At 38.9% G+C, this 23521-nt stretch overlaps 1 protein-coding gene across 23 annotated transcripts in view; it reads left to right on the top strand.

Moving 5' to 3' along the window:
* The window catches only part of LOC105336169 (A-kinase anchor protein 9), a 140423-nt gene that overhangs the window by 96574 nt on the left and 20328 nt on the right, over nt 1–23521 (top strand). For 18 of the 23 annotated variants that reach the window (XM_066072944.1, XM_066072947.1, XM_066072932.1 and 15 more), the window contains 23 exons: nt 496–615; nt 2425–2610; nt 3045–3233; nt 3593–3790; nt 4190–4360; nt 4896–5063; nt 5580–5717; nt 5871–6095; nt 7377–7508; nt 8724–8843; nt 9643–9759; nt 11706–12002; nt 13252–14316; nt 15384–15575; nt 15940–16158; nt 17025–17540; nt 17737–18003; nt 18700–18870; nt 19071–19353; nt 19595–19782; nt 20200–20418; nt 22257–22289; nt 23063–23227. In XM_066072944.1, the coding sequence (XP_065929016.1) occupies nt 496–615; nt 2425–2610; nt 3045–3233; nt 3593–3790; nt 4190–4360; nt 4896–5063; nt 5580–5717; nt 5871–6095; nt 7377–7508; nt 8724–8843; nt 9643–9759; nt 11706–12002; nt 13252–14316; nt 15384–15575; nt 15940–16158; nt 17025–17540; nt 17737–18003; nt 18700–18870; nt 19071–19353; nt 19595–19782; nt 20200–20418; nt 22257–22289; nt 23063–23227 (5379 nt within the window). The remainder of the gene's footprint in view (nt 1–495; nt 616–2424; nt 2611–3044; nt 3234–3592; nt 3791–4189; nt 4361–4895; nt 5064–5579; nt 5718–5870; nt 6096–7376; nt 7509–8723; nt 8844–9642; nt 9760–11705; nt 12003–13251; nt 14317–15383; nt 15576–15939; nt 16159–17024; nt 17541–17736; nt 18004–18699; nt 18871–19070; nt 19354–19594; nt 19783–20199; nt 20419–22256; nt 22290–23062; nt 23228–23521) is intronic. The other 5 variants (XM_066072937.1, XM_066072945.1, XM_066072941.1 and 2 more) reach the window with 5 other exon arrangements.

The following is a 23521-nucleotide window of genomic DNA, read 5'->3' on the forward strand; positions in this document are numbered from 1 at the left end:
CTCTTTGATATCTCATTGATATCTGCCATTTTCTGATCTCGCCCGTAATAGATCATAATTAAACTGTAACAGTGTAATATATTGTTATTAGCTTAATTAGCTTTAGAGCCTCAGACTTTTAATGTCTCTCCGTACCCTCTGTAATTTAAGCATCCATAAACATATAAGCTTTTATCTCTAAACAGTAGAAATATAAACCTACAGAAACCACACAATATCCTCTTTTATCAAAATTATCTATGTATTATGCATAAAGTAATGGACCATAGTCAAATATAGTATATGCATGCCTTAATTGTATATATTTGTTTAATATGTAAAGTTAAGATCTACTAAAAAAAAATTGAAATTGCATGCAAAATATTGACAAACCTAGCTAATGGTTATAATTATATTAATTTTGAATTACTAACTCTGGTTGTGTTAGGCTTCTATAACAGGACAACCCTGTCTATACAGTTTCTATGCCATTTGGTAATTTGGACCCAATTTCAGGAACAAGCCAACGAAAGGGAACAAGAGAGAGATGAATTTGTTCGAGAAGTGGAAAAACTCAAAAAGTCCCTGTCTGATCAGGAGAAGAAACAAGCAGCCGAAAACAGACTTCAGAGAGAGGTACGATATAACCACAGGGCAATAATGGTAAAATATAATGACAGGGCAATAATGTAGATATATGACCACAGGGCAATAATGTAGAAATATGACCACAGGGCAATAATGTAGAGGTATGTCAACAGGGCAATAATGCAAAAATATGACCAAAGAACATTGATGAAATATGATTATTATACGCAAGTGATGAAATATGACCTCAGGGCAATAATGATGAACTATGACCATTGGACAATAATAATGAAATATAACCACAGGGCAATAAATTTAAATGTATAAAAAGAAGTACAATATATTTTTATCACTTCAGAAACCATAGAGTTAAATTTCTCCCCAATGGCATATAAGGATGTACAGAAGAGGGATACCCTGCAGATAGAGGTGTAATGTGTGTGTGTAGAGGGTGGGGGTGTGTAGAGGGTGGGGGTGTGTAGAGGGTGGAATGGGGCAATACAACTGTGACCATGCCCCTAGCAGAAGTTATTCATGTATAAACTAGGTTAACAGAATTGAAGAATGCAAAAATGGGTGCCAAAGGTGAATTGAATGTCCTGCGCATTTAAAAACCAAACTTTAATTGACAATTATACAAAGTGAGAGTAACACTATGGTCAACCAAAAAACAATTGATCGAAAGATTGATGATCAAGCATCTATTCCCCCGCCACCCAACTTAAAAAAATTATTCATACTATTAAATATTCAATGTCCAGCTGTGGCAGCTTGATGCAAAGATTTGCCATGATTTAATCCTCTTGCTGTTCAATGCGCAGAAAAATAAAGCGTTAGACAGGGTTTGAATTTGCAGGTTTCTGCGACACTGTTCATCACCTCACTTTGTTGTGATTTCTGTCACTGTTCTTATTAACTCTTTAACCTTCCAGGCAAATAGCGCAAGGAAACCTGTCTGCAGCATAGGCGTAACTCATGAACAAGTTCTGCAGCATAGGTGAAACTCATGAATAAGTATTGCAGCATAGACGTAACTCATGAATAAGTTCTGTAGCATAGGCGAAACTCATGAATAAGTATTGTAGCATAGGCGTAACTCATGAATAAGTATTGCAGCATAAATGTAAGTCATGAATAAGTATTGCAGCATAGGTGTTACTCATAAATAAGTATTGCAGCACAGACCTAACTCATGAATAAGTTCTGCAGCATAGTCATAACTCATGAATGAGTTCTGCAGCATTGGTGTAACTTATGAATAAGTACTGAAGCATAGTTGAAAGTCATGAATAAGTTCTGCAGCATAGGCGAAACTCATGAATAAGTATTGCAGCATAGGCGTAATTCATTAATAAGTTCCAGACATGAGAAAAAAGGAGATGACTATAGCTCTTCTTTAGTTCAGGCAGAATTATGATAGTAAAATGTCTAGATTCTGGTCCTTTGAAGATTTGATATATGTGTTTCATCTGCCAATGTCATACAGTTCATATGAGTAAAAATGTCATGCTCACATAGTTGAACTTACCTCTCAGTACTGCTACTGACTTTTTTTATGCAGTATGTTTATACATTCAGTAGGAATTGATGACAGACGTCTTGTTGTGTATATAACATAATATAAATATGACAATATAAAGCTTTCACTTGCTTACTGTTGAGTCATTTTTGGGACAACCTCTGTTAGGTTGACAGTTTTGTGTATTAACTTTTGAAATGACCCCTGTTTGAAGGCTGACAATTTTCTTTCATGACTCTAGAGTTGTCCCTTCTTTTAAGATTAATGATATTGGGAAGTGACTTTTGAGATGCCCCCTTTTTTCTATGCAGTGACTTTTGATATGATCCTTATTTTAGGTTGAAAATTTGACAGAAGAACTTCAGGATCGGATAGACAGTCACAGTGAGATAGTACAGCAGACACAGCGACTGAAGCGTGACCTGTCTGACAAACAAATGACGTCGGAGGAGTTGGCGGCCGTGGTACGACAACTGGAACAGGAAGTAGAGGAGCAGGCCAAGACAGAACAGGCCCATAAACTGGTAACATTCAAACCTATAAACTGGTAACCGTCAAACCTATAAACTGGTAGCCATCAAACCTATAAACTGGTTATTGTGAAACTTATAAACTGGTCACCATCACAAGTGTTTGTTACAGAAAACTGCTCAATTTTAGGGGATATTATTAGGTATGATGATTATTCATGTTGGTATATGTAAGTTTTGTGAATAAACCTTCAAAAGAATAATATTGAGTAAGAGTTTTAATATTTACCAGATCTTTGTATTTTCTTGTAATTCTTTTGAAAGGATGCAGTCATATATTTATATAGTTTGCCTTTTAAAAATCAAACCTGCAGTAAAAATTGACTTGCTGAGATATATCATTTTCTTAAGATAAAATTTAATCTCAGATTGTGTCTGTTAGATCAAAAATTGGATCTTTACTGTTTGATAAATGTAATCTATTTCAGAAAATCCGTCAACTAGAGCAGATGTTGGAGCGACGTCGATCGGTAAGCGAGATGTCGGACAAGATGGCGGCCGAACAAGAAGAGGAGGAGTGTGAATCAGCCAGTGAGTCTGAGTCCACAGGGAGTGAGACACGAGCCATGAGACGACGAAGGAAGCTCCCATCTCACATCTCACTGCAACAGGAAGAGGTGTGTGGTATACTGAGACATGATGGGAAAACCATTAAATTAAAGAGATTACCTTTCTAAAACAAAATATCTCAATTATTGAAAGAGCCTTAAAGCGTTGTGGGATTCTTCCCTGTATTTTGTATTAGTTGCTGTAGGCCCTGGGATGTCATCAATTATTTTAGATATTATCATCATGGTCCCCGAGATAGTTTTCAAACAAAATAAAAAATATTTCAACTATTGAAAGAGCCTTAAAACATTGTGGGATTCCTCCCTGTGTTTTGTTTTAGTTGCTTTACGCCCTGGGATATTATCAAATTACTCTCATTGTCCCAGAGATAGTTTTCAGTTCCTGAGATATTCTTGATTTTGTTCAGGCCCTGTACCAGGAGAAAGAACAGCTCCAACTTCAGCTCGAGGACCAACTCAAACAGATCTCAGCGCTCCGTAACCAACTCGACGAGATGAGACACAGGGGAGATTACTCTGGCGGGTTCCTGGACGACAGCCAGACATCGTCGCTACAGCGACAGGTCGACAACCAGAGAGAGGTCACGGAGGAGAAGGACAAAGAGGTCAGGGGTCGAAGTTGGGTCAAGGTCAAATTGGTATATTTTTGAGGAATATTTGATCCTGGTAAATTGAATAAGAGCAGGCAGTTGGTTCAGCCTTTGCTGAAGAATTGTATCTTGTGTTGGGAGTAGCATGTATGATCCAGTAAATCATTGTTCTTAAACTTGATGGAAATGAGAGAAAACATGAAGATACCTCGGTATCCAAAAGTTTGATCATATAGATGAAGTATGTGTAAAGAAACATTGACTAAAACTTTCTTTTTAGCCCACTTTGACAATTCCATGTTTTATATGAGATGTTAAAATTCAAGATATTAAATAGGTTTATCTGTATTACCTGGTTCCACAGAGTGTAATCTATTAGATCAGACAGAGAGCTATAGACAGATTTTTTTACAGATTGCAGAGCTGAAGGAGCAGTTAAATGACTTGAAAGAATCTCTGAGCAACAAAGAGAAACTGATTAGTCAACTGACCAATCAGATCCAGGCTTCAAACCAAGCCAACCAATCAGAGGCTCCGAAAGAAGACAAGGCCGCCGATCTGAGAATCGAAAATGAGGACCTGAAGGTAAAATGCATTACAAAGGAAATGTTTCATTTTGAATTCTCCATTTGGTTCATCTTAATATTATGAATTGATTTCTCTCTTGTAAGAGGATGATGTAAGGCTTTCTTTTAAGGTACAGTATTAACTGTAGATTCCTAACTAAATGAGAGAAATTATTTTCTGTCTAAAATCATGAGAAGGACACATCACAAATTTAAGAATCACATTTTGTTTTTCAGAATGATGTAAATTAGATATAATTATTATAAAAATTAGGCATTTGTGATTTTATATTCTCGTAATTTGATGCAAAACAGTTGAATCGTGGAATTAAGTACTCATATAAAATAAGGAAACTACAGTAATACCCAAGTATTCTTATTCTAGTGTAAGAACAGGCTGTAAACTGTAAAGATAAAAAATATTTCGTATAAAAAGATGCACATGAATTTGTTCTGTGAAGCTTGTTAAAAGGAATACAGAGTTTTCCTATATTGATATGATATATGTGTGTATCTGTTCTGATGCCTTTGAGGTAACACCTCTATATGTACAGCGTCGGTTGCGGAGTCTGGAGAAGCATCTGGACGGGACGCCAATGTCGGTGCTGAGCCAGAACCTGTTGGAGGAGAAGAACCAGGAAATAGACCACCTAACTCAGCAGCTCGACCGACTCAGGTTCGAGATAGCTGCTCTCAAGTCCGGTGACGCGCTCGCTGAAATGGTACGGAGTTCTGTTGCTTGATTGATGTCCGTATTTAACTGAGATAATAGGTCGCACTTGCTGAAATTTTTAATCATTCTGACACTAGAACCCAAGTAGTAAAAATCAATTTGCGGAAATGGTAAAGATTACCGTGTATCGGGGGGGGGGGGATTTGCGTGCCACAAAATTGAAAAATGGGGAAAATGTTTAAATTTATTTTTTGGCATCAGTTAATTTTTGCATTATAAAAAGTCTTTTCTGAGGCAAACGATACCAAATTTCTGCATATGGAATAATTTCCGATGTGAAAGCCAAAATTAGATCATGAAAATTACAGAATATACAGTATTATGTCACTAGATTCTGAGTGCCAAAATTTTATCACTAGGTTGAGCATTCAAAACTTGTATCAGTATACAAAATTCTATCTCTAAAATTAAATGAAATTAAATCAAAATTAAAATTTTATTGTTGGATCAAGTTATCGTAGTGTATCTGTTGTATAGCGACATGAGTCCTGCTCTTGTTTTACAGCAAACGGAGGTGGATAAACTCCGCTCGGATCTTGAGCGTAAGGAGATGGAACTCGTCCGAGCATCTCAGGCGTCCACTTTCTCTGATCTCAGCGACACGGATGGAATTCCTGCTGCATCTGTGTCTTTCACAGAAAAGGTGGGTCTCTATTTAACGTGAGAGTCATGGCATAAGACTATATTGTCTGTTATTTATTGATTTTCATGTTTTATGGGATTAATCAACAAATACAGCTTCTGATTTTAATAATTTTTTTTTGTACATTTACATGAGTTTGATATTTTTCTTTAGACCAATCTCCAGCAGGAGTTAGAAGACTCCGTGGCTCAGAAAATGGAAGAATTTGAGCAACTCAAGTCAGCTCTCCAGCAAAAGGAGGAAGAAATAGTCGGCCAGCAGCAGTCCATTCAGGAGAAGGAGGAAGTGATCGCCGGCCTCAACATGACCTTAGACGAAAAGGTCACAGAGCTAGAGAAAGTCTCCAAGGAGCTAACGGCGGAAAGGGAAAAAACTCAGGTAAGGCTGACCGGTCGGTTCATAAATATGGCAGTCATTATTGTATATGGCCATTGAGTGTACTCGTTAACAGAGGTGGATGGCAGTAATTATTGTATAAGGCTAATGAATATACTCGTTAGATGTAGAACATTTCCCAGCTTTAAGGGGCATGGTCATGATTTTGGTCATCTTCTATTGTTTTATTTTTATTGTTTACAATGCTTTAGGAATGCATTTCTAATGATCAACCAAGATTTGATTGTCAGTCATAGAATAATAAGCAAGATACGGGGCTCACAGTTCTTTGTCATGTAAACAAGGCTCGTGCCCTGTTTTTGTTTACATTGGTTCAATATGCCGATAAAAGTTGTTTTCAAGCTAATTTCTCTCTCTATTAATTCATGTTAAGCATAAATAAATAGTTCCTAGCTTTTATCACATTTATTTCAGGTCATAATTGGAATTTTCATCTCAATATTGAAATGTAAACAAAAACATGACGTAGGCTTTGTTTACATCACCAAGTCATGCTCTGTAAGTCCTGTATTTTTATTAAAACACAACGACTCATGCTCAGATTTTTGTCGATTATTAAGAATGACTTACTGAAGCATTGTAAACATTTGAAACGGAAAAAAATAATTTTGACCGAAATCGTGACCAAGCTTTAATCGGTACTGACCATGCTTTAATCTGTACAAATGAATTTTTAAGCATTTTGTGGATGGAGGAAAAAGTGAAAATTCATGAAAAAGATGTATATGTATGATCTTGGTGAGGGTTTTATCAAATTGGTAAAAAAAAAAAATTACCTGACGTAGACCTGTGGAGTCATTTGTATTTGTGGGGTCAAACTGTGGGTAGCCAACATTTTCCTTGTTTATGGGGACGTAATTACGGTAGTTGGTATTAAGTGTAATAGGGATAATTCTGATAAATATTAAACAAATGCATGCATATATGTTTGTGGGGATGTAAATTCGTTGAAACGGGTAACCCATGAAAGCCAGGAAAATTTGCCCCCCCCCCCCCCAACAAACAATGATGATTCCACAGTAGTTTAAAAACTATTAAATACTATATAACCTATGAAGTGCTACACAAACTAATAAAGAAAATACTGTAGAAATATGAAAAACTATACAAAATTTAAAATACATTACAAGATATTAAATACAGTATTATACAATGTGTAATATACCAAATGAACTAATATGCTTTTAAATACCATGTAATCAACTCCTGGTGAAAAGCTAACATGTCCCCCCACCTTACCAAGCCTTGTACTCTCTCCTACAGCAAGTTACCTCCCCTATGAGTGAGGACACCTACCTTAATGAGATTCTTCAAGAGAAGGAGACATTAATAGAACAAATGAATGGACAGATAGAGGGGCTTACTGCAGAAGTCGAAAGTCTGAGTGACTTCCAGGTAATTTATAGACAAATAGACAGATAGAGGGGCTCACTGCAGAAGTCGAAAGTCTGAGTGACTTCCAGGTAATTTATAGACAGACAAATAGACAGATATATAGGCTTACTGCAGAAGTCGAAAGTCAGAGTGACTTCCAGGTAATTTATAGACAAATAGACAGATAAATAGGCTTACTGCAGAAGTCGAAAGTCTGAGTGACTTCCAGGTAATTTATAGACAAATAGACAGATATATAGGCTTACTGCAGAAGTCAAAAGTCTGAGTGACTACCAGGTAATTTACAGACAGACAAATAGACAGATAGATAGACTTGCTGCAGAAGTTCAAAGTCTGAGTGACTTCCAGGTAATTTACAGACAGATAGACAGATAGAGGGGCTTACTGCAGAAGTCTAAAGTCTGAGTGATTTCCATGTAATTTATAGACAGATAGAGGGGCTTACTGCAGAAGTCCAAAGTCTGAGTGACTTCCAGGTAATTTATAGACAAATAGACAGGTAGAGGGGCTTACTGCAGAAGTCCAAAGTCTAAGTGACTTCAGGTAATTTATAGATAGACAAAAAGACAGATAGATAGGCTTACTGCAAAAGTTCAAAGTCTGAGTGACTTCAGGTAATTTATAGATAGACAAAAAGACAGATAGATAGGCTTACTGCAGAAGTCCAAAGTCTGAGAGACTTCAGGTAATTTATAGACAAACAAATAGACAGATAGATAGGTTTACTGCAGAAGTCGAAAGTCTGAGTGACTGCCAAGTAATTTATAGACAGATAGACAGATAAATAGGCTTACTGCAGAAGTCGAAAGTCTGAGTGACTGCCAAGTAATTTATAGACAAATAGACAGATAAATAGGCTTACTGCAGAAGTCGAAAGTCTGAGTGACTGCCAGGTAATTTATAAACAAACAAATAGACAGATAGATAGTCCGAGTGTCTTCCAGGTAATTTACAGACAGACAAATAGAGAGAAGTAGGGGCTTACTGCAGAAGTCGAATGTCTTAGTGACTTCCAGGTAATATAGACAGATAAATAGACAGATACAGACAGAAAAATGTAGAGTGTACAGCAGGAGACAAAATTTATTGACAGACAAATGGACTGTTGAAGTACATCATGACTAATGAAGATTGTAAGGTAGATAAAGGGAGGGACAGAAACAAGATAACCACCTATAGCTCGGTCTGTTAAACATTGGGCATTTATCATTTCAGTACAAGCTCCAGGAAGATTTCGACACGGTTCAACAGATGTTGGAGGAGAAGGAGAGAGAGATAGACACACTGTCAAAGGAACTCGGGGAGAGGACTCCGGAGGATCACAGTGAAGAACTGGTAGGTGGATCTAGCTGTGTCTGTGTGTTTGGGGTGGTAGAGTGTCTAGTGATCTAAGTAAAGAACTGTAGGTGGATCTAGCTGTGTGTCTGTGTAAGGGGTGGGAGAGTGTCTAGTGATCTAAGTAAAGAACTGGTAGGTGGATCTAGCTGTGTGTGTGTGTTAGGGGTGGGAGAGTGTGCAGTGATCTAAGTAAAGAACTGTAGGTGGATCTAGCTGTGTGTCTGTGTAAGGGGTGAGACAGTGTCTAGTGATCTAAGTAAAGAACTGGTAGGTGGATCTAGCTGTGTGTCTGTGTTAGGGGTGGGAGAGTGTCTAGTGATCTAAGTAAAGAACTGTAGGTGGATCTAGCTGTGTCTGTGTAAGGGGTGGGAGAGTGTCTAGTGATCTAAGTAAAGAACTGTAGGCGAACCTAGCTGTGTGTCTGTGTTAGGGGTGGGAGAGTGTGCAGTGATCTAAGTAAAGAACTGTAGGTGGATCTAGCTGTGTGTCTGTGTATTAGGGGTGGGAGAGTGTCTAGTGATCTAAGTAAAGAACTGTAGGTGGATCTAGCTGTGTGTGTGTGTGTGTATTAGGGGTGGGAGAGTTTATAGTGGTCTTATTAAAGAACCAGTAGATGGATCATGTGATTTTTTTTTTGTGGTGGAAGATCCGGATATCACATATGAGAGATACTGATTTTTTTGGTCGCAGCATTAAACTTCAAAGGTGAACTGGTTCAAATACAGTTAATAGTAAATCTAATATTAACTAGACTCAATGTTATGTTACTATTATCGTGATCCCTATCTGGTTGCAGTTGAAACTGGAGATGGAGATTTCGAAACTGAAGAAAGACCTTAAAGAAAAGGACAATGTTATAGAAGAGAAAGAGGAGGAAATGTACCTCCTAAATGAGAAACTAGAGCAGCAACAGGTAAACAACCCCAACCCCCCACCCCCCAACCCCACCCCCAACCCCCCACCCCAACCCATCATGCCCCCATTATTCATTACATCGTCTCCCTCCACAATCATGTGTACATATCTCAAAGAGGAGAAAGAGAAGGAAATGTACCTCCTTAATGAGAAACTAGAGCAGCTTAAAGTACCTCCCATCATTCCCCAACAATCCATTATCAAGGATTCAATCAACTACCTCCCTCCAATTTTCTTAAAATTAAATGAAGAAAACAATTTAACTGCACCTCCTTCCACACTTCAATCAGAATCTGCTCATCTCCTTTCAATCATTTTTTTTTAAATTATGGATTCAGTCTTTCCTTAAACAATCTCTTATCCTGCTATAACAATGCTTTAAGCTTGACTTATTCAGAGTGAGCATATTATGTGAGACACAAGGACAAAAAGTGTCTTGTATCAAATGTCCTCTTACAACTTAACCTTCATCAAAGTCCTGTCAATTGTAAATCTATGTATGATATTGTGAAGACTGATTTATATGTCATGATTGAAACATTTCTGTTGTCATGGTAACATTTCCATTCCTGAGACCTCAATTCATTGCAATCCAACCATCTTTTGTCACAAACTTTCGAAACTTTTAACTGTGAACTAAAGTCACTTAACTCTGAACATGACCTCCCAAACAGTCATTTAACTGTGAACAAGAACTCCTAAACACACAGTCACTTAACTGTGAACATAAACTCCTTAACACACAGTCACTTAACTGTGAACATGAACTCCTAAACACACAGTCACTTAACTGTGAACATGAACTCCTAAACACACAGTCACTTAACTGTGAACATGAACTCCCAAACAAACAGTCACTTAACTGTGAACATGAACTCCTAAACACACAGTCACTTAACTGTGAACATGAACTCCCAAACAAACAGTCACTTAACTGTGAACATGAACTCCCAAACAAACAGTCACTTAACTGTGAACATAAACTTCCAAACTCAAGTCACTTAACTGTGAACATGACCTCCCAAACACAGTCACTTAACTGTAAACATGAACTCCTAAACACACAGTCACTTAACTGTGAACATGAACTCCTAAACACACAGTCACTTAACTGTGAACATAAACTCCCAAACACAGTCACTTAACTGTGAACATGAACTCCTAAACACACAGTCACTTAACTGTGAACATGAACTCGCAAACACACAGTCACTTAACTGTGAACATAAACTCTTAACACAAGTATCTTAACTCTGAACATAAACTCCCAAACACACAGACTATTAACTACAACTTCACATTTAGTTCTTTCTCATGGCTTCATTTCACAGCAACAGTGTTTAAAAATACTCCCCAAGCACATGTAACTGATAACAAAGGCCCTCCACACAGTTTTCATTAAGAGTTCACATATGACTTCCAGACCTCTACCAGTTGTCACAAATTTCCAAACACACTCAGGGTATTAACACATGACATCAAGTTAACTTTTTCATATGATTGCATTTCACTGTATCACTGATCAAAAAAAGGAACCTCCCAAATAATACTAATTATAGGGAAACATTCGCCCCCAACTTATTTTATAGAAGGTTCACATTGACATGTGACCAAATCTAACTTTTAGCAATGAATTTGAAAAAAATCAATCCATTCAAGCTTGTCTTCCCTGTGGCCCTATAGTAAAACTACAAAACACATCAAAGTTGAATGCAGACTTTGTAATCTATAAGTAAATGCATTAGAGTTCCAAAATCTTGATAGTACACAGAGGGAATAGAATCACAGTGATACGGATGCAAAGCTCTAAACTATTTAAGCAAAAGATGGTTGGAAAGGTCTGAAGGATTATCTCTCAAATGTCAAGGTGAGAGGAAAATCCACACAGGAATGGAAATGTCCATTACACATAGAAAAAAACCCTAGTTTTTCTCCTCAATAAAGGAAACACAAACCGATCCACAGGGCTTGGCTCAGACCCTGGCAGAAAAAGAGGCTGAAATTAATTCCCTTCGCGAAGATAAAGTTCAACTGCAGTCTGCCTTGGAGGAAAAGAGTCAGGTGACAGAGGAAATTCAGGCTGAGCTTGCTCGGGTCAAGGAGCAGCTGACGGCAGGCGGCGACATCCAGACAAAACCAGATCAAACTGGTTCTATGAACTTTGACCTTTTGTTGAAAGAAAAGGAGACTGAATTGGAAAAAGTCAAGACTGAGTTTGCTAACTTCAGAGAGAGTCTTCAGGTATTGCTTAAAAAGCAACATTCAACTTATGCTTCTGTTTTTATCTATATGATAATTATTTATATGTAGTTCAATGTAGTTCAATGCATGTGTATATCTGAATGTTGCTATAGCATGCATTCTTCCCATAGACCTGTTGTAGAAAAATACATATAAACTCTCCCAATTTTTTTTGCTCTTATATGAAATCAGACTCTGCAGCAGTTGATTCTGTTTTCAATATGAAGAACAATGCAGAAAGCTTTCTCTAGTTTGACTTGCTTATACTGATCCTACAGCTATTTGTCAGTTTCAAAGTCTCCTAGTTAGACAAGCACCTTGTCCCTTATCTATAGCTTCCTTAGCTCTTCAGTGCTGTGTTAGTTAAATATGTTGTAAGCCTTCTGAAATATTGTGTAATCCATGCTTTCTAAAATTCCTAGCTCTATGTGTCGTGTCATGAAGGCTTTATTCCGCCTGACGTATTTTACTGTAGATTCCTAATTCGACGCAAGAAATTAATATCCACATAAAATCACGAGAAGCACTTTTATTTTTTTTGGACGTATGTAAACTTTTAAACTTTTGTATTCTAACAATTTGGCATTCGTTATATTTATATTCTCGCGATTTGATGCAATCCAGTTGAATCGCAAGATTAAGTACTGATGTAAAATAAGGAATCTACAGTATTATTATAATTTGGTAGCCTGTCTAGTTAATGAAGCTTACAGTTGACACACACCTGTGACTGGTATAGCTTTCTGTTGCTTTAAGTTATCATCATTTTATGATGTCCTCTCCGCTTACACAAACCACTGCCTTTCTGGCGCTTTAAGTTATTGTCATGTTGGCCTCTCCTACCTAACATGAGTTACTGCTTTTTTGTGTCTGTAGGTTATTTGTATAGTCAGACGTCCGCATGCTTTGATGTTTCTACATTGTCACTTTGACCACTGGACAGATTCTCACTCAACTTTCACAATCACTTGTTTATCACACAATAAAGAAATATGGAGAGGGGCACTGTTATTGGTTTAATCACCACTAGAAAAGTTTTATTGGGGGGGGGGGGTTATTTAGTAAAGAGAAAAAGGGTTTTTTTTTCCAATTTGAGGGGTTTGAGATTTTTTTGTACTTGACAATTCTCTTAAATATGTTGAATACCTTGAAAAAAAGAGAGGGGGTTCAAATGAGAAAAAAGTGGTCCAAAGACACAGTGTAGAAACAACTTGTTAATGAGCAAGGCTTTTATCTCATTATCTCACAGTCTGCAGCTCAGGACATTCAGCTTCGAGATAACTGTGACAGGATTCAAAGACTCCAACAAGAACTCGTGGCGATGCGTAGTCTCGTTAAACATGAGCATGGAGATGACCAAGTCATACAGAAGATGGTGGAAATCCAGCAGCTCCGAGATCAGCTCACAGGAATCCGAGATCTTGTGCGAGATGGGAAAGCCTCTGAAATACACCTGTCAAAAGAAGAGGTTGAGATGTTGAAAAAGAGACTCGAGGCTACAGACTCACAGGAGGACTTAAGTCGACTCACAGAGGAAATGTTTAAGTTAAGATCCAAATATATAAACTCGGACCTTAAGAGTTTGTTAAAGGAAAAGGATGAGCAGATTGAGGCACAAATGGTTGAGATCACAGGACGAGATGCTGAGATACAGAAATTGAAAGAAGAACTTGAGGATCTGGACAACAAAGAAGAGGAGATACAATCTTTACGACGAGATATGAAAAATCTCGCAGATAAAGAAAATGAGATTCAGTGGCTGAAAGATGAGCTAGATAGCATTGACGAGCGTGAGCAGGAGATAAGGGAGTTAAAACAGAAACTTGTCGAAAAGGAAGAGGAAATTCAAGAACTGAGACGAGATTTAAAAAGTGAGGCATTAACTGAAACTGAAACTCTTTCTTTGAGAAGCAAGGAACAACAAAATGAGACAAATGAACGAGATAGTGAACAAATTGACAATGAGTTGCATAAGCTGAGACAGGCAATTGAAGAACGAGATACAGAGATTGAAGGCCTACAAAAAGACTTGAAAGCTCTAGCTGAAAAAGAACAAGAAATAGAGAACTTAAAATCAGAATTACAGAATTATGATGAGAAAGATTCTGAGATAGAGAGATTAAAGGAGGAATTGAGTGAGAAAGATAAACAAATACAAGAATTACAAGAGGATCTCAGATGTTTAGCTGAAAAGGAGAGTGAGATTGAGACATTGAGAACTGAAATACAGAGAATGGTGGAAACCCAGGAAACTCTAGAGGAAGAGAGAATTTTCAACATGGCCAGTCCAGGCTCAAAACAGCAACATCAGCAGGTAAAAATGGCCCACTGGCCAACCATCAGATATCTGTCTGAGGGCACTGTGTCATGTTTGACTGGTGCCCAGTTATTGGAAGAGAACCAGCAACAGTTTGTGTGTCCAGTGGTGGACACTCAATGCGGTTCTGATGTTGAACAAGAGGTTCACTATGTAGAAGGTTCACAGCAGATGTTCAGCATGAGAATCGTTGAACAGGTTTGGCATTTGTATGCTGTGGATTGTGGGTAGTAAGGATTATAGAATTAAGTGCAGGAATTAGGACGGTAGATTCCAAAAGGGTTAGATGGATGAGGGGGATGGATTTAAGGTGAAGGAAAAGCTTAAGGCTTAGAGCTGTAAGGTTGTTTCTTTTGTTAAGAGACTATTACATATTAACTGTATAGAATTATGATTTAGGAATTTGCCAGCTTCATGTTTGGAAGCAAAATGCTTCATTTTAATTTCAGTTCCAGTCACCTCATGTCTTTACCCTAAGAGTTGACAAGCATGTCTATCATGGCAGCTTATCCAAAACTAGAAATATCTAGCCTTATTTTAGAAGCTTTGCGACTTTCAGTAGCAGTTAGACATGAGTGTGTGGTGAGCTAGTTTAATCAGTAGTCTAGAGCATTGTCAGTCTTCTTTAATCGGATTTCATTGATTACAACTGGCCTTGTGTCAGTGCTTTCCCCTTGCTTTTATCTAGTGTGTAGTGCCTTTTTTTGTTCCACTTTTCTCTGCCTACATTCCTAGCACACTGCACTTAATTAGACCTTCACCAGGTAAGTTCAAATGTGTTAACCTGTAACAATTTGAAAAAAATTCATATGAAGTTAAGGGATATAAAAGTCAAGTCAATGGTATTGTATTTAACATTTATTATTGGTGAAAGCGAATTCTCCCTTTTTCATGAAAGTTCATTGAAGATGTTGCATGTCAAGCTAGTTTATTTCCTACTATGTGCAAAGAAGTGCAATTTAGTTGACAAATTTAATCTTATAAATTAAAGTTTTTATTTGATATGCATTTTTATCAAACCTTCCTCGAGATGACTTAACCTTCCTCCATGCTATATTTCCCAGGATTCCCAAAAAGAGGAAGTAAGCGAACTGAAGGTCAAGGTCACTTCTCTGGAGGATGAACTGGATGACCTTAGAAAAGAGGTCAAGGACAAACATGAGGAGATAACTCAGCTGAGATCTGATGGCGAGACGAAGGAGATGACCATACAAGACTTACAGGCCGAGATCGAGACATACCAACAGAAGCAAGAGGTGAGATCAGGCTAAAAGCTGTACAGGTGAAATACAGGAAAAAACAAGAGGTGTTATAGAAGCATGGTCAAGAACTCATAATAGAAGAATGATGCTGATATACAACCAGATGTTTTATACCTTAGTGACATAAATACTGTATACAGGGTTATTTTCGCCCTGTGTAATTTTCGCCCCTCTGCACTTGCAAACAGTTTTGCCCCGTCTAGAATTTGCCCAGACATAGTTGTGTTTTAACAGAGATAGTTTGTCGGGAATTTACCAAATCTTAAATTTCCCTGTATACAGTATATATATTATGGTTGTATTTTTGACTAATTCAAACATATGTATGTTGTCTGATTGATGACCTTTGACCCGACAGGAACAGTTCCAGAAGCTGCAGTCCCTGGAAGAACAGTTGGGAGAGGTCCGGAGACAGAGCGAGGACACGGAGGATTACCAGGAACAGCTCTCAGAGACGCGGGAACAGCTGGAGCAGGTCACACAGGACCGGGAACTGGTCCTCATCCGACTGAGCGAGGCGGAGGGCAACCTGGGGGTCCTCAACTCCCAGCTCCTCAACAAGGAGAACGAACTACAGGTAAAACACACCCCTATATTTTGAACCTAAATTATCATAATACATGTACATCACAACAATAAAACTCAGATAGACAGACCTTCAGGTAATTCTAGTCTACACACCTCACACAGAGAAAACCTTCAGGTAATTCTAGTCTACACACCTCACACAGAGAAGACCTTCAGGTAATTTAAGTTTACACACCTAACACAGAGAAGACCTTCAGGTAATTCTAGTCTATACACCTCACACAGAGAAAGCCTTCAGGTAATACTAGTCTACACACCTCACACAGAGAAGACCTTCAGGTAATTCTAGTCTATACACCTCACACAGAGAAGACCTTCAGGTAATACTAGTCTATACACCTCACACAGAGAAAGCCTTCAGGTAATACTAGTCTACACACCTCACACAGAGAAGACCTTCAGGTAATACTAGTCTATACACCTCACACAGAGAAGACCTTCAGGTAATACTAGTCTACACACCTCACACAGAGAAGACCTTCAGGTAATTCTAGTCTACACACCTCACACAGAGAAGACCTTCAGGTAATACTAGTCTATACACCTCACACAGAGAAAACCTTCAGGTAATTTTAGTTTACACACCTCACACAGAGAAGACCTTCAACAAGCAATATCCCTCCCACACACAGAAATGGTCTTCGATATCATCCACCCTACCTACACAGTAAAAGGATGAGGACATGTATAGTACACCCCCTCCTCCAGATGGCGTGACACACCATATCAACCAAAATAATCTACAAGACAAATAATTCATTTATATTTAAACAGTATTTTGTTAGATGATTAAATTGTTTTGTGTAAAAGAAAATGGTTTATATATTCTGAATTTGTTACTGGGTTTTTCTTCAGGCTTTGCAAGCTGAAATCTTGGAAAAAACTGTGAAATGGACAGAGGAAATGCAGCAGGCCAAATCAAAAGGAAAAGAGAAAGAGGAAGAGATCCACAAACTTCAGAGCACGAGGCCAAAGTCCGAGGCCAAACAGGAGCTTGACCAGTTACTGAGTGAGAAGGACCTAGAACTTCAGGATGTGAAACAGAGGCTGCGGGAAGCGGTAGATCTCAGTGAGCAGCAACTACGCATCGTTGAACAAAAGGACGAGGAGTTTGTGAAACTTAAACTGGAAATACAGCAGATGATCGCCGAAAAAGACAAGACAATCAGAGAGCTCAAGAAGCAGCTCATGTCTCAGAGCTCGAGTAGTGAGCTTGAGATATCTCAACTCCAGCAGGAAGTGGAGAGTAAGAGGGATACTGTGGAAGAGCTTGAGACTGAGTTGACACGACTCAAGAGGATCCAGGACTCGACTGCTGAGGCCGGCGGTGATGCAATGACACTGATAACTCGGCTCAGGGACCAACTCAGGGTGAGATAAAATAACCGAGCTGTAATGGCTGTGATAATTAAGAACAAAGATTTTAAAAGTTGTCTTTGACAATAATTAAAAGGATAATAATTTATATTTATCAAGTTGTTTTTTTGTTGTTGAAAAGAGGATATTGGTTGAATAGATGATATGTATTCATGGTTTAGTGGTACCAAACTGTCATGCTCTTTTCTAGGAGCGAGATGAAGCAATCAAAGAAATCCACCACAATCTCCAACAATCTCAAGACGAGCTTCAATCAAAATCTCAGGAACTCCAGACCAAAACTCAGGAACTCTATGAGGCTCACAGTAAGCTGGATCAGGTCTCGCCGAGCAAAAATCTGTCTCGGGAAGCAGAGCAACAGTTCCGTCAATTACAGCAGGAACTTCAAACGGCGAAGGAAGCGCTGGCGGAGATGCAGCGTCAGGCAGGAGGGGCCAGCAGAGGAAGCAGTGTAGAGGTAAGGGAGGGGCCAGTAGGGGGGCAGTGTAGAGGTAAGGGAGGGGCCAGCAAGGGAGGGGCCAGCAGGGGAAGCAGTGTAGAGGTAAGGGAGGGGCCATTAGGGGGGTAGTGTAGAGGTAAGGGAGGGGCCAGTAGGGGGGTAGTGTAGAGGTAAGGGAGGGGCCAGTAGGGGGGTAGTGTAGAGGTAAGGGAGGGGCCAGTAGGGGGGTAGTGAAGAGGTAAGGGAGGGGCCAGTAGGGGGGCAGTGTAGAGGTAAGGGAGGGGCCAGTAGGGGGGTAGTGTAGAGGTAAGGGAGGGGCCAGTAGGGGGGCAGTGTAGAGGTAAGGGAGGGGCCAGTAGGGGGGTAGTGTAGAGGTAAGGGAGGGGCCAGTAGGGGGGTAGTGTAGAGGTAAGGGAGGGGCCAGTAGGGGGGTAGTGTAGAGGTAAGGGAGGGGCCAGTAGGGGGGTAGTGTAGAGGTAAGGGAGGGGCTTATAGATATCAACATAGAAGTAAAAGCATTACATGGATCTAGAAGTAAAATGTGACTCTGAGATATAGGGTTGATACAAATGTTTTACATCATTGTTAAGATAACTAAAGGCTCTAGTCTTGATTCAGTGTTGACGGCCAATTTATACATGACTGTAAATACATGTATGAACAGTGTCTGGTATGCCACCAATTTGTTGACGGCCATTTTATACTTATGTACAGAGGCTGGAATACCGTGAAGGAAGTTCCGAGTCTGACCTTGACCTTGAGATGATGGACACGGATGAGTTACGTCGCCTCGTTTTGGATCTTAAACACGACCTTGAGCTCAGTAAATCGGAGGTTGATTTGTTCCGAAAATCAGCGTCCATGTCCGCAAAGGACTTTGTTCAGGTTTGTGTCAGACAATTTTTGAGTAGTAGAGGTAGAAATTGATTGAGTCTAGATATTGTGTTATGAGAACATTTGTTTGAGATATGTAAATCTATTGGAGTTTGTGTTTCACCAGTAGAAGTTGATTGAGTCGAGACATTTTGGTAAGAGAAAATTTGTGTGAGACATGTGAGTTTATCTGAGATATTTTATGTTTGTAGAAGGTGATGGAGTTGAGAGAGGAGCTCGGCTCACAACATCAGAGACACATACAGGACCTGACGGACAGAAATCGAATCGAGTCTGACTCAAATCTCGCTCAACTCAGGATCAAGTATGAGGACGAAATAGAACATATCAAGAAGCTTCACCAGAAAGAGCTCGCTCAAATGATTGGTGAGACAAAGCGTGAGCTTGAGAAACATCATAAAACGGAAATCAACTCGATGCTGGCTCGACATAAACACGAGATTGAGATGCTGAGAATCAGAGAACCAGTGATGGGTAGGGGACACCTCTCATTGTGTTGACAGAGAAGTTTATGATTTAAAACAGATTAAAAATCATTTTTTCATAAAGATAATGTAGTTTAGAACACCGAGTTTAACATTGATAAGATGAAATGCTATCATTGTGTATTAATGACTTGTTTTAAAAAAAAAAAATTTTACTTTTGATTATCTGGAACATGTGGAGCTATTTTTCTTAGATTAAAAATTCATGATTATTATAAATCTGTTTGCAGAATCCCATGATGCTTCAGTGCTGAATCTGGCCAATCAGCTCGGAACTGAGGTTGCCTTGACAGAGCGTTTGGACAGTGAGTTAATTAGGTCATTGTCTCAGCGCCCCGATGGTCAGGACAACGCTGACGCCAGCGACATTGCCGAGAGCGAGATATCTGTAGATGACAATGTACCGTCTAGACTTCAGGTAGATGTCTCATGGCGCCAGAAATCAATGACTTAATCGTCATACCTAAATATCACGGCGCTGGAAACAAATTAATCTTAACACAATAATGTTTATCCTATACCTTAATTTTCAAATGTTGGTCTCCATTACATTAGAATTTATCCACTTACCTGAACAAAACTTATTTCATTTTGTTTGAATGATTTTCTGTATCCATGAGAAATTAGAAACTTGATCTAAACATTCATTAATTTTTAATATCTTTCCAATCCCTTTTATTAAATATGAAGAAAAAAACCAAAAAAACTAATTGTGAATCAGTATCCATGTAAATCCATCAAATAAGAGAGACACTCTCCTTGGGGTGATCTGTACCTGGCCAGTGATTGGTTGTTTCCATAACCCTTAACCTTTGACCTTTATTAACCTCCACAGGTTTTAATGAAGCGCCTCCATCGGGAGGGGGTGGAGATGTTGTCTCTGTCGGAGTTACAGTTCTTGAATCGTCACATGCCCCCGAGCACGCTCAGTAGAGAGGTGGATCTCCGATCGTTACAGGCGGCCTGGGACAGCGAGAAACAGAGTCTTCTGTCTGCCGTACAGTCTCTGAAAGACCTGCTCGCTCAGACTCACAGAGTCCGAGGGGTCGACAAGGTAAACTCACAACAAGCTCGATCATACACTCGCTCACAAAGTTGATAGGTAAACTCACAACAAGCTTGATTATATACTCGCTCACAAAGTCTGAGGGGTCGACAAGGTAAACTCATAACAAGCTTGATCATACACTCGCTCACAAAGTTGATAGGTAAACTCACAACAAGCTTGATCATATACTCGCTCATAAAGTCTGAGGGGTCGACAAGGTAAACTCATAGCAAGCTCGATCATACACTTGCTTACAAAGTTGATAGGTAAACTCACAACAAGCTTGATCATATAGTCTGAGGGGTCTACAAGATAAACTCACAACAAGCTCGATCATACACTCGCTCACAAAGTCCCGGGGGTCTACAAGGTAAACTCACAACAAGCTTGATCATACACTCGCTCACAAAGTCCCGGGGGTCTACAAGGTAAACTCACAACAAGCTTGATCATACACTCGCTCACAAAGTCCCGGGGGTCTACAAGGTAAACTCACAACAAGCTCGATCATACACTCGCTCACAAACTCCCGGGGGTCTACAAGGTAAACTCACAACAAGCTTGATCATACACTCGCTCACAAAGTCCCGGGGGTCTACAAGGTAAACTCACAACAAGCTCGATCATACACTCGCTCACAAAGTCCCGGGGGTCTACAAGGTAAACTCACAACAAGCTTGATCATACACTCGCTCACAAAGTCCCGGGGGTCTACAAGATAAACTCACAACAAGCTCGATCATACACTCGCTCACAAACTCCCGGGGGTCTACAAGGTAAACTCACAACAAGCTTGATCATACACTCGCTCACAAAGTCCCGGGGGTCTACAAGGTAAACTCACAACAAGCTTGATCATACACTCGCTCACAAAGTCCCGGGGGTCTACAAGGTAAACTCACAACAAGCTTGATCATACACTCGCTCACAAAGTCCCGGGGGTCTACAAGGTAAACTCACAACAAGCTTGATCATACACTCGCTCACAAAGTCCCGGGGGTCTACAAGGTAAACTCATAGCAAGATTATACACTCACTCACAAAGTTGATAAGGTAAACTCAAGACAAGTTCAATTATACACCTGCTATAAATCATACACTTAACCAAGTCACCAAGGTCAACCTAATTGTACAATCACTAGGTTAATGAGAGGTTTGCTTGCTCAGACTCACTTTGTTGGAGGGGTTTACTAGGTAATATCACAACCTGAGAATGTTTCAATGGTTGACAAGGTAAACTCTCGGGTAGCTTGATTATAATCTTATATGATTGTTGTCTCATTTGTACTCACTATTAAAGACTTGACGCTTCTGTCATAAAGATAAACAAAAAATATACTACAAAAACGGAGTTGTACAATCGATGATAGAATTACTTGTTTATGCCTATTACTGTAAAAGTGGTTATTTACACGTGGTAGAAATTTACACTAGTTATGCGGTAAGCTTTAATCCACGTAAAATACCACTGCCCTAATGGTAAAAAATCAAAACTTGCTTGTGATAAATCATGCATCCTCGTATTTAACACCCATGCGTATTGTTTGACTTCAGAAAACGCGTACTTTACTACCAGCGTAAATGACCTCTTTTACAGAAATCAAACCTGGAAGGTGAATTCTCCAATATCAAAGTCACTTTCAGATTAACGTATATTGAAAACTAAGTAAAGTAATAACATGTTTGGTAAGTGTAATTCTGGACAATAATCACTATACCCTCTCTACTTTGAATTGAAAAGCCAATTTTGATTTTGGTAAGAAGAAAAACTTAATGTTGACAGAATAGGTTAGAGCAGAAATATTGTATGTTTATTGTTATCTTCACTGTGTCTATTGTTCTAGGAGAGTTGGGCAAATTTTTGTGATTTTCCAAATGTAAGTCGAGATTTCCTCTGTTGGCTTTATTTTCCAGCATTACTTGTCTGCTTGATTGATAATGCGCTAACGTTCAATTCTGGGAATTTTTGAATTGTTTCCATATTTAGAGTTTTGTTCCTTTTTCCAATCTGATATTTTTAGGACTTTTTTCCTTTTTATTAAATCTTTAACCATGCAGTGTGGGTATTTATCATTAATATACCTGATTGAACAGATTCGGAATTTCCTCTGATTCTCCCTGTGTGAGCCCCTGGCTTTGTGTATTGATACTCAGCCTATACAACCAGTGCTTATACTCGGTTTCTGTTTTGTTTATATGACTGTTTACTTTCTACATAAAAATTTTAATAAAGAAAAAAAAATTCTGATAGAATGTTCTAAACTAATCTTATATTTTAGATATATTTACATTATCCAGTGTATTTGCCTGTGATAACACTACATATCGATTTTGTACTATATAACCCATAATACAAATGACGCCAAATCGAGGTGCCAGCTGAGTTTGCTTATCAATATTTAAATAATTATATAATCGTACGATGGCTTAAAATTATATAAATATAAGTAATAAGGAATCATTCTTTGAATATAATGAGATGATAATTTCGGTCGGGGTGTGATCAAATCTATCATAAAGCCCTTCGGGCTTTATTGGATTTAAAGGCTTTTAAGCTGAATTGTTTGCCAGTGAGGTGTAACATTTCTTTTTCTTTTTTCTTGTTCATCGTTCACTTTTCTCGTTCATCGTTCACTCCATCGTTTTTCAGACGTCGGATGTTTCGGATTGGAGAGGCGAGCTGTTACGCTCCATTGGTTTTGTTTTTGCCAAAGAACGCGAGACCCTGCTAGCGGAGCTACGATCACATGTTCTCTCGCATCCAAACGTAGATCTGACCGAGATCCAGAAACTTGAGCAGAAAATCAGGAACCAGGCAAGTTTGTCATTTCCTTTCAAATTATTTCATTTTGGTCCGAGAAAAATTCCCATTCATTCAATTAACAAACATTTGTAATAAGTTTCTTGTAGGTATAAGGGAAACTGCTCCACCACATATGAAATGGGGCTAACAAGTACCCACTTTTTTAGATTAAAAAGTTTCAACTTTGATTGTCAATTATAAAGATGATGTACAGTGACTGGTAACTCTTGGGGTTGGGAAGGGGGGGGGGGGGGGGCATTTTAATTACGAAAACACCACACAACTTGTTGCCCGTTGGGTTAGCGT

This window comes from Magallana gigas, chromosome 10 (assembly GCF_963853765.1).
Source record: "Magallana gigas chromosome 10, xbMagGiga1.1, whole genome shotgun sequence".
In the NCBI taxonomy this organism is placed as follows: Eukaryota; Metazoa; Mollusca; class Bivalvia; order Ostreida; family Ostreidae; genus Magallana; species Magallana gigas.